This window comes from Nicotiana tomentosiformis, chromosome 4 (genome assembly GCF_000390325.3).
Source record: "Nicotiana tomentosiformis chromosome 4, ASM39032v3, whole genome shotgun sequence".
Lineage (NCBI taxonomy): Eukaryota > Viridiplantae > Streptophyta > Magnoliopsida > Solanales > Solanaceae > Nicotiana > Nicotiana tomentosiformis.
In genome coordinates, this window is record NC_090815.1 from 125,072,813 (window position 1) to 125,083,424 (window position 10,612).

The window sequence follows — 10,612 nt, forward strand, 5'->3', positions numbered from 1 at the left end:
TATTTTTGAATAAGTGTTTGGTTGGCACTTTATTAGTTGAGTTAGGACATTGGTAAAGCTGCCGTAAGGTGTAAAATGGCGAGTGTAAAAGCTAAATTAGAAGTTTAAAAGTTAAAAACTATAAAATTTCTTTCTGTGTTCTGGAAACCTATTGGGGCAGCGGTCCTAAAGACAATCTTGAAAATGGTATACAAAACTAAAAATTAGAACATTTGCAAAGCTAAAATTTGTGATAAGAAAAACTCTCAATGGCCAATTTGGTGATATCATCATATCACTATGGTCTAAGTCTTTAATAATTAAACTGCTAGTTAACTGGGTATTATACTAGTTTGTAAATTGATCTGTGATATGCTGAAGCTGTCTTTATCATTTTTGGACTGTTATTGATTTTTATTGTCACTGTGAACGTGAATTGGTTGAAACAAATAGAAATGACTTTACAAATTTGAGCTTTCAAATTTAACTTCCAATTTAAGGGGAAAAAAACAATGTGGAGGCAAGTAAGAACCACTAACAACTTTCCCTAGAATTAGATATTAATTTATTTTGTAGAAGGAAAATGAAAAGATGGAGACCAGACAATGTCAAACGATGATCCAATATATTCTCATACGTTTGACAATCCTCTCATATACGATATGCATCCGATCACTTATTAGTCTCTCTTCTTCTTTATAACTTTATAATTTATCTAAAGGTACTAAAAGTAATTCATTAATCGGCTGAAACCGTGGGAATCATCACTTTGACTTCTTTGTAGATCCTTTTATTAGTAAAATAAAATAACATAACTAGAAAAAGTATAGCCATTTATTTTGGAACTGACAGCTTTGTAAATACCCACATGTTGATCATGAGAATTAACCGAGTCAACAGGATCCAATTTTTTAAGATGAATATTACTCCCTCCTTTCAATTTGTATGACGTAATTTGACGGTACATAATTTTTTTTTAAAACTTGTGAGTTTAAAATTATTTTCCTAATGCACTAATACTTAAATTTAGGTTGCAGATCCTTTTCAGGAATGTCAAATCTTGTTTGGGTTAGAAGTGAAAGATATGCCTCAACAAGCATGTTATGACTTAAAGCATGAGGCATCAAATTAAGAGACGGGGTAGCTTTCATCGGTTGATGAAGGAATGATACATATCAGAAACATATAGTTAGAAAATCACTAATTAATATTAATTTGATTTAATTTTGCTAAAGCTACATCCTAAGACAAGTCAGAAACTCTTGATCACAACTACGTACTTGCGTGAATTTTATATAAGCCAATTCAAAAAATAAATAAATAACCTAAAATATCTTAATTGAAATTTAAATATATGACCTAAAGCATTTTTTGAACAACACTAGAATTTTTCCTTATGTCAAATATCAGTTTGACTGCTTACTTTAGGTTGCATGTTCTAAACTGAATAGGTCCTGGTTGGGGTCTTCATTGAAAGGCACTAACATGGAAATAGTAGAGATAAGTAACAATTGATGTTTGTGTGCACTAATTCAAATTTTAATTTTGCCAAAATCAGTAATTGATAAGTACTTATTAATTTTTGTACATTATCTGATGTCTCAAGATTCGGGCCAGCCATTTAATTTCAACAGTTAATACGAAAGCTGTTTTATGGATAAATTTGTTTTAAATTGGGAACCTGTTGAGGAATTGATGGACAAACAAATTAAATAGAGCGATACAAAATTTTTACAAATATTTGTGGAGAGGGAGTGGTAAACTACCTGTGCTAATATCTCTTTCTTGTGTTATTTTTTCTTTCCGTTTTGGCATTTCATTTTAACAACACAAGCAACAGACTATGTTTGGTGTTAGAGACGGAATAATGATTTGAAGTTTATGAATTATGAGTTTGAAATTCTAAATTTTTTATGTTAATAAATTCTAAATTAATAATTTATACATACTTAATAAATTTTTTAAAATAAATATAGTACAAAATTTGAATCAAAACTAGTGGCCAAATTCGTAACTTCTAGTCTCCCTACGCCCCTGTTGGTGCTACGAAAGAAAAGGAGAATGTAAAAAAAAAGTGAAAATATTGGTTTACGTCGTTAGATGAAATATTATAGTAATGATTTACTTCCAATTACGTATAATACATCTGTACAGCTGGAAGGAAAGTAACCTGACATAATTTTTCTCCTTTGTCAATTCTGGGGAGTTTTGAAAGGCAAGATATCTATCTATCTTTATAGTTTATACCCTTCTTCTTTTTCACCTTTCTTTTGCACTTCTTTTTTCACCTAATCAAATTCCTCCTTTTTTAAACCCAGCATACTGTACCTAAAACCTGTGTCTTCACTAAGGGCACGTAGGTTACAGACGTAGAAACCCATTTGAATTGGCTTTAAAAAGTAAATTTTTGCAAAAATAATTTACTTTTAAGCTAAAAAAATAATAAGTTGCGATTGCCCAACTTATTATTTTTGACTTGTTTTAAACAGTTTTAAATTTATTTAAGTATTTTATAGCTTTGCAAAATATTGAAAAAAAGCTTTAAAAAACGTAAAAGCTGATTTGACCAACTTAAAAGTCAATCCAAATATCATGTAGTATTAAGTAATATGTTTGTTCAAAAGCATAAGAAGGTTGTTATAATTAAAATATTATTATAAATTAGTAGAACAAGGGATCACCGAAACTTCTCAAAAATCACACAAGTTTTTTCTTCTACTTTAATAAGTTAGTCTCCTTATGACCTGTAAATCACGGATTCGAGCCGTAAAAATAACTACTAATACTTGCATTAAAGTAAATAATTTACATCATTATTTCTTCGAGTGTGATCTTTTTTCGGACTCTGCGTGAACACATAATATCTTGTGCATTGAACTATTCTTAATTTAATAAATTTTATGACACGGGAATTTAAATTAGTTGTGACAGTAAATTTTGAATACGAATGCATAAAGGAAAAAAGTAGGATAATGTAGAGGAACGCGTGAAAGGATAGGATGAGTTAGCATAATGCCAAATAAAGCACAGTACTTAAAGTGGTACGAAGCACGACATAGTTCAAAACTATAACCCTCTAGTCTTTAGACCTACATATATATCATAGCAGAGCACTCAGTTTGTTTAGATTTTAGTTAATATTTCTACGCAATAAGACGACTTTTTCTTAAACTAATAATTGAGAGATTGACTAGTACGTACTACATGTCACTCTCATTGTCATATAGGTAATAGGCCGTACCCGTACATATGAATGAAGGTCTTAAAAGTCTTGGTCTCACGTCTGCAAATTAAATTATGCTTTAATTTTAGACAATTCCATGGAATCACGTTATATATCCATAGACTTTCTACAATCGCAGCTTCCTTTGGTCCTTCATTCTAATTCGTGAAATATCAACCTCACCGACAGATATCTTTTCCAATAGTAATTGTTTTGTGCTATGGGTTAATTTTTAAATAGGGAACATGGTCAGGGAAAATAATTGATCCCAATTTATTTAGTGTATACGGTCAAAACCGAGTTTGTCCTTCGTATGACTAATCGAGATTGGAACATGATGGTCCGAGATTCATCATTGTAATATCGAAACCATGATGCGAAGTTAGGTTGTCGAGTTCGAGCCCCGGAGACCGATCAAGATCGAGATCGGCCAAGACCGAACTCGAGACCCAGAGACCGGTCAAGATCGAGATCGGCCAAAATTGAGGTTGAACAAATAGAGACCAATAAAGATCGAGATCGGCCAAGATCGAGATCGAGCCAAGAAACAAAAAAGCCGTTATAGTCGCAATTAGGGGGAGAATCTCGGCGGAAATCAAGGAGAGACTAATTAATTAATCTATCATGGGATTCCCACTATATATTTTTAATTATATCCAAAATATGATTTCTCCACTATATTAAGGGTTGTTATCATTCGTAGAAGGGGGTCAGATTCATTGAGATTTATAGAACATAAAGCAAATACTATCATTTTTTGGGCTTTGATATTTAGTCATATTGTTCTTCTATCAATCACCCTCCATTCAATTTGAAGGTGATAAAACTTGAAAGCTTAGGCTAACTAATTCATTCGGTTTGCATTCATTTCTTTTACAGCTAATTTCGATATTCATTTACTTATTTTTCTCAATTTGTACTAAGTTATACCACGTATCCTTAGAACTACGTATAAATTCAATTGTTATCCATTTTTCGGGTAAACAGTTTGGCGCCTACTGTGGGGATAAGGATAATAGTGGTTATTTGATATAAATCTCTGTGAAACACACTATTTTACACTTGCTCTTGGAAGTATCTTTGATTTCAGGCTAAAAATGACGAACTCTCAAGTAATGGCCCTACCTATCGACAACGAATCTGGCCATCAAGGTGAGAATAATAACGTGACGCCCGGGGATGAACGGCCACCCGTTGACCCTGTTGGGACTCGGGCCGTGGATCCAATTGATGTTAATTCGCATGTGGTCATTGAAGCGAACCAACATTCCGGCCCCTAAAACAGCATTCATGGTGGAACTCGATCTGCAGTTCTAAATACCCAAAATATTGAAGAAGACGGGATCAACCTACATATGATTTTCTAAATGTTGCAAGCTCAACAGGTAGCGATAGCTCAGTTGCAGAGCCAAACCCAGGCACCGAGCAGGCCTGAGCTTGGTCCACCCCAAGAAGTCTCCCACAGAACGGGGCAAGCTGTAGTAAGGTCAAATGAATAAGAATCGGGGACTAACCCCAAAATTATAAAGATGCTCGAGGAACTGACAAAACTGATAGAGTTAGGAGAAAAGAGGATTGAAGCAAACGACAAGAAAGTAGAAACTTATAACTCCAGGGTTGATCAGATCCCAGGGTCACCACCAATATTGAAGGGTTTGGATTCCAAAAAGTTCGTACAAAAGCCTTTCCCCCCGAGCGCAGCTCCCAAACCGATCCCTAAGAAGTTCCGCATGTCCGAGATTCCTAAATATAATGGAACGACCGACCCCAATGAACATTTCACCTCTTACATGTATGGCATTAAAGGGAACGATCTAGAGGACGACGAGATCGGATACGTATTATTAAAGAAATTCGGGAAAACCCTGTCAAAGGGAGCAATGATATGGTATCATATTTACCATCTAACTCTATCGATTCTTTTGCCATGCTTGCAGATTCTTTTGTAAAAGCACACGACGGAGCCATAAAGGTTGAGACCAGGAAGTTGGGCCTTTTCAAGGTAAGGCAAAAAGAGAATGAGATGCTAAGAGAGTTCGTATCTTATTTTCAAATGGAACAAATGGATCTACCACCGGTCACAGACGATTGGACCGTTCAAGCTTTCACCCAAGAACTAAACGAACGAAGCTCAGTGGCTTCACAACAGTTGAAGCAGAACTTGATTGAGTACCCGACTATTACCTGGGCCGATGTACATAATCGATATCAATCGAAGATTAGAGTCGAAGACGACCAGTTGGGCCCCCCTTCTGGATCCGTTACCAAAAGGGATATCGACCGAGAACCGAGGTTGAACAGGGACCGATACCAGCTGTATAATAGAGATCGTAGGGCCAGCGGACCAGGGCACAACTCCGTACGAGGTGAAAGGAGAAGTGATCGAGGCCATGGGTCTCGAGGGCTGATGAGCAAGAATGGTTTTGACAAGCATACCGGACCTAAGGAAGCACCGCGATTGTCATAGTATAACTTCAACATTGATGCATCTGCCATCATATCGGCTATCAGACACATCAAAGATACTAAATGTCCTCGACCTCTGCAGACCGATCCAGCCCAAAGAAATACCAATCAAATGTGCAAGTATCATGGCACCCATGGCCACGGAACGGAAGATTGCTGGCAGTTGAGGGAAGAAGTAGCCCGGTTATTCAGTGAAGGGCACCTTCGAGAGTTTTTAAGTGATAGGGCCAAGAATCACTTCAAAAACAGAGAGTTTAATAGACAAAACGAGCAAAAAGAGCCGCAACACATTATCCACATAATTATCGGAGGGATCGATGTCCCCCAAGGGCCAGTGTTTAAACGCACTAAGGTATCGATTGTAAGGGAGAAGCGATCCCGAGCTTAGGATTACATACCAAAAGGAACTTTGTACTTCAATGACAAAGACGCAGAAGGAATCATGCAGCCCCATAACGATGCACTGGTAATATCTGTACTCATGAATAAAACTCAAGTTTAGCGTGTGTTGATTGATCCAGGTAGTTCGGCCAACATCATTCGATAGAGGGTCATAGAGCAACTCGGTCTACATGACCAGGTCGTGCCCACGGCCCTGGTACTGAACGGATTCAACATGGCATGTGAAACTACTAAGGGCAAGATAACTCTGCAGTAAACGTGGACTTGACCATCCAAGAAATGAAATTCCACCTGATCGAGGGCGACATGAGGTATAACGCCCTGTTCGGGAAACCATGGATCCACAACATGAGAGCAGTACCCTCGTCCCTACACCAGGTTCTAAAATTCCCGACACTAGAGGGAATCAAAATAATCTACGGGGAATAACCAGCAACAAAGGAAATGTTTGCCGTTGACGAAGTGACTCCAATATCGTCACTCTCATCGGCAAAGGGGTCAAATTCGAAGGGAAAATAGGAGACCAAATAGCAATCACAAATGTCAGCCTCGGTCCAACTAGAGAAGCAGGAGATTGACGAAGATGATGATTATGGGGTCCCTCGATCCTTCATAGTCCCCGATGATTCCGACGCTACCAAATCAACGGTCGAAGAACTAGAGCAAATCACACTAATCGAATATCTATCCGAACGAAAGGTATACCTTGGCACGGGGTTAAATCTCGAGCTCAGGAAAAAGCTTATTCAATTTTTTATACCTAACATCGATTGTTTCGCTTGGCCCCATCTTGACATGACAGGGATCCCACCGGAAATCACCACCCATAGACTAAGCTTGGATCCGAAGTTCCATCCGGTGAAGTAAAAAAGAAGACCCCAGTCCGAGGTCAAACATGCTTTCGTCAAAGATGAGGTAACCAAGCTTCTTAAAATAGGGTCAATCCGTGAGGTAAAATACCCCGAATGGTTAGCAAACGTAGTAGTAGTCCCTAAAAGGAAACAAGCTTAGAATGTGTGTATATTACAAAGATCTGAATAAAACATGCCCCAAGGATTCTTTTCCTTTGCCTAATATCGATCGCATGATCGATGCTACGACCGGCAACGAGATCCTCAGTTTTCTCGATGCCTATTCTGGGTACAATCAGATACAAATAAGCCTGGATGATCAAGAAAAGGCCTCGTTCATCACTAAGTATGGTACCTACTACTACAATGTAATGCCATTTGGATTAAAAAATGCTGGTGCCACTTATCAACGCCTAGTAAATCGGATGTTCGAAGATCAAATAGGAAAATCTATAGAAGTTTACATTAATGACATGCTAGTTAAGTCCCTGCGAGCAGAGGACCATTTAAAGCACTTGCAGGAAACTCTTAGTATATTGAAGAAATACAACATGAAGCTAAACGTGAAAAAATATGCATTCGGGGTCGGGTCGAGCAAATTTCTCGGATTCATGGTACCTAACCGAGGAATCGAGATCAATCCCGACAAAATCAAAGCTATCGATGGCATCACAGTTGTAGACAACGTAAAGGCCGTACAGAGGTTAACCGGGCGCATGGCCTCCCTAGGGCGTTTCATCTCAAGGTCCTCCGATAAAGGCCACCGATTTTTCTTGTTGCTAAAAAAGAAAACTAATTTCACATGGACCTCGGAATGCCAGCAGGCCTTGGAAGAGCTTAAACGGTACCTATCGAGCCCATCACTACTTCACATGCCAAAGGCGGACGAACAACTTTACTTATATTTGGCAGTATCGGAGGTATATGTAAGTGGAGTCCTAGTCCGAGAAGAATGAGGTACGCAGTTTCCCATTTATTATGTCAGCCGGATCTTAGGTGAGGCCGAAACTAGATATCCACACCTAGAAAAATTGGCGCTCGCTTTGATAAGCGGCTCTAGGAAACTAAAACCATACTTTCAATCTCACCCCATATGTGTTGTAATAACTTACCCACTTCGAAATATTTTGCATAAACCCGAACTTTCGGGACAGTTAGTCAAATGGGCCATAGAAATCAGCGAGTATGATATCGAATATAGACCCCGAACAATAATTAAGTCTCAAATTTTGGCAAACTTCGTGGCTGACTTCACGCCGGCCCTAGTACCCGAGGTCGAAAGAGAACTATTGATAAATTGAGGTACGTCCTCAGGAATATGGACCCTCTTCACGGACGGTGCTTCGAACACGAAAGGGTCCGGGCTCGGCATCATACTAAAACCACCCACAGGCTACATAGTTAGACAATCTATTAGAACTGTCAAATTGACTAATAATGGGGCCGAATATGAAGCCATGATTACAGGTCTCGAACTAGCCAAAGGCTTGGGAGCGGAGGTAATCGAGGCCAAATGCGTCTCCCTCCTCGTAGTGAATCAGGTTAACGGAACCTTCGAAGTTAGAGAAGACCGAATGCAAAGATACCTAGATAAGTTACAAGTAACTTTACACCGATTTAAGGAGTGGACTTTGCAACATGTGCATAGAGATCAGAATAATGAGGCTGATGCTCTTGCAAACTTAGGGTCATCAATCGATAACAACGAGCTCAATTCAGAAGCCATCGTGCAATTCATGAGATCAGTAGTCGAAGAAGGTCACGCCGAGATAAATTCCACCAGCTTGACCTGGGATTGGAGAAATAAGTACATAGAATATTTTAAGACCGGAAAGCTTCCCTCAGATCCGAAAGAATCTAGGGCCCTACGCACAAAGGCAACACAGTTCACTTTGACCGAAGATGGCACCTTGTTTAGGAGGACTTTCAATAGCCCATTAGCTATATGTCTGGGACCAGGAGACACCGAGTACATTTTAAGGGAAGTTCACGAAGGTACTTATGGAAATCACTCCGGTACTGAATCTTGGTTCAAAAGGTAATTAGAGCCGGCTATTACTAGACCGACATGGAAAAAGATACGAAAGAGTTAGTTCGAAAATGTGACGAATGTCAAAAACATGCACCAATGTTTAACCAACCCGGGGAACTACTCCATTCGGTCTTGTCACCATGGCCATTTATGAAATGGGGAATGGATATCGTCGACCCCCTCCCATTGGCACCAGGTAAAACTCAATTTATTTTGTTTATAACTGACTATTTTCTAAGTGGGTTGAAGCACAAGCTTTCGAGAAAGTTAGGGAGCAGGAAGCCATCGACTTCATTTGGGATCACATCATATGTCGATTCGGGATGCCATCCGAAATTATGTGTGATAACGGGAAAAAATTTATCGGCAACAAAGTAACCAAATTTCTCGAAGATCATAAGATCAAAAGAATCCTATCAACACCCTATCATCCTAGCGGGAACGGGAAAGTCGAATCAACCAACAAAACCATCATCCAAAATCTTAATAAAAGGTTAACCGACGCCAAAGGAAAGTGGAAGGAAATCCTACCCGAAGTTCTTTGGGCATATCGCACAACCTCAAAATCCAGTACTAGGGCTACCCCATTCTCATTAGTTTATGGCGCCGAAACTCTAATACTGGTCGAAGTCGGAGAGCCGAGTATCTGGTTCCGATATGCAACAAAGGAATCAAATAACGAAGCCATGAATACGAGCCTAGAACTATTGGACGAAAGGTGTGAAATCACCCTCATCCGATTAGCTGCCCAAAAGCAACGAATCGAGAAATATTACAATCGAAGAACTAATCTTCGACATTTTAATGTCAGAGATTTAGTGCTAAGAAAAGTCACCCTCAACACCCGAAATCTTAATGAAGGAAAATTAACCCCGAATTGGGAAGGACCATACCAAATTCTCGAAATAACCGGAAAGAGATCTTACAAGCTTGGAACAATGAATGGGGAACAACTACCAAGCAATTGGAACGTATCTCGCCTAAAATGGTACTACTGCTAAGGTACGCCCTCCCTTCATTCCTTTCATATTTTCAGATTAACACATGCAGATGGTTAACAAGAAACGACAACAAACTTTTTTAGAAAACAACACGAAGACCTTAGGTCTGAAAGCACGTGTTGCACTCTTTTTTCTCAGACCGCATTTTATACCAAATGGGTTTTTTCGGCAAGGTTTTTAAAGAGGCAACAACGAATCATGCTAACTTAGAATCAAGACCGATTATGAATCGGCATCAGAGATCCATTTGACATTATTCGATGTTCCTTTGCAATCAACCTCGAATACTGGGGGGCTACCCTCAGATATGCGTTATCTTCGAAGATCAACTCTAGAAAGGAAACTACTTCATAAAAGGAGGATCTCGAGAAATATAATTTATTATAAGGGTCAAATGGTCAAATCGAACCGTGCCCATATAGATTGCTCGAATTCTATTTTGATCGAGAATAAAGAGAAATATGTTCCTTGCAAACATCTTATGCTTTAAAATTAGCAGAATCTTTTTTTTCCTTCTTTGCAAAGAGCTTCGTTCTTTCAAATATAAACAAGCCCAAGGGCAATACTTAACCTGAATACGAACGACCTCTCCCTCGCTCAGGGACTGCCATCCGACTCAAACAGCCCAAGACATCGGGCCTCGGGAGCAAGAAGACCT

The 10,612-nt window shown here is 38.8% G+C and overlaps 1 protein-coding gene across 1 annotated transcript; it reads left to right on the top strand.

The window, feature by feature from the left end:
- Positions 1-8,378: 8,378 nt before the first annotated feature.
- LOC138910499 (uncharacterized) lies at positions 8,379-8,963 on the top strand. Its single transcript, XM_070201741.1, has one exon. It carries the CDS (start codon positions 8,379-8,381, stop codon positions 8,961-8,963), a length of 585 nt encoding a protein of 194 aa, XP_070057842.1.
- Positions 8,964-10,612: the final 1,649 nt, after the last annotated feature.

Coding starts and splice junctions, on each gene's coding strand:
- LOC138910499 (XM_070201741.1), top strand. CDS start 8,379: ATGATTACAGGTCTCGAACTAGCCAAAGGCTTGGGAGCGGAGGTAATC.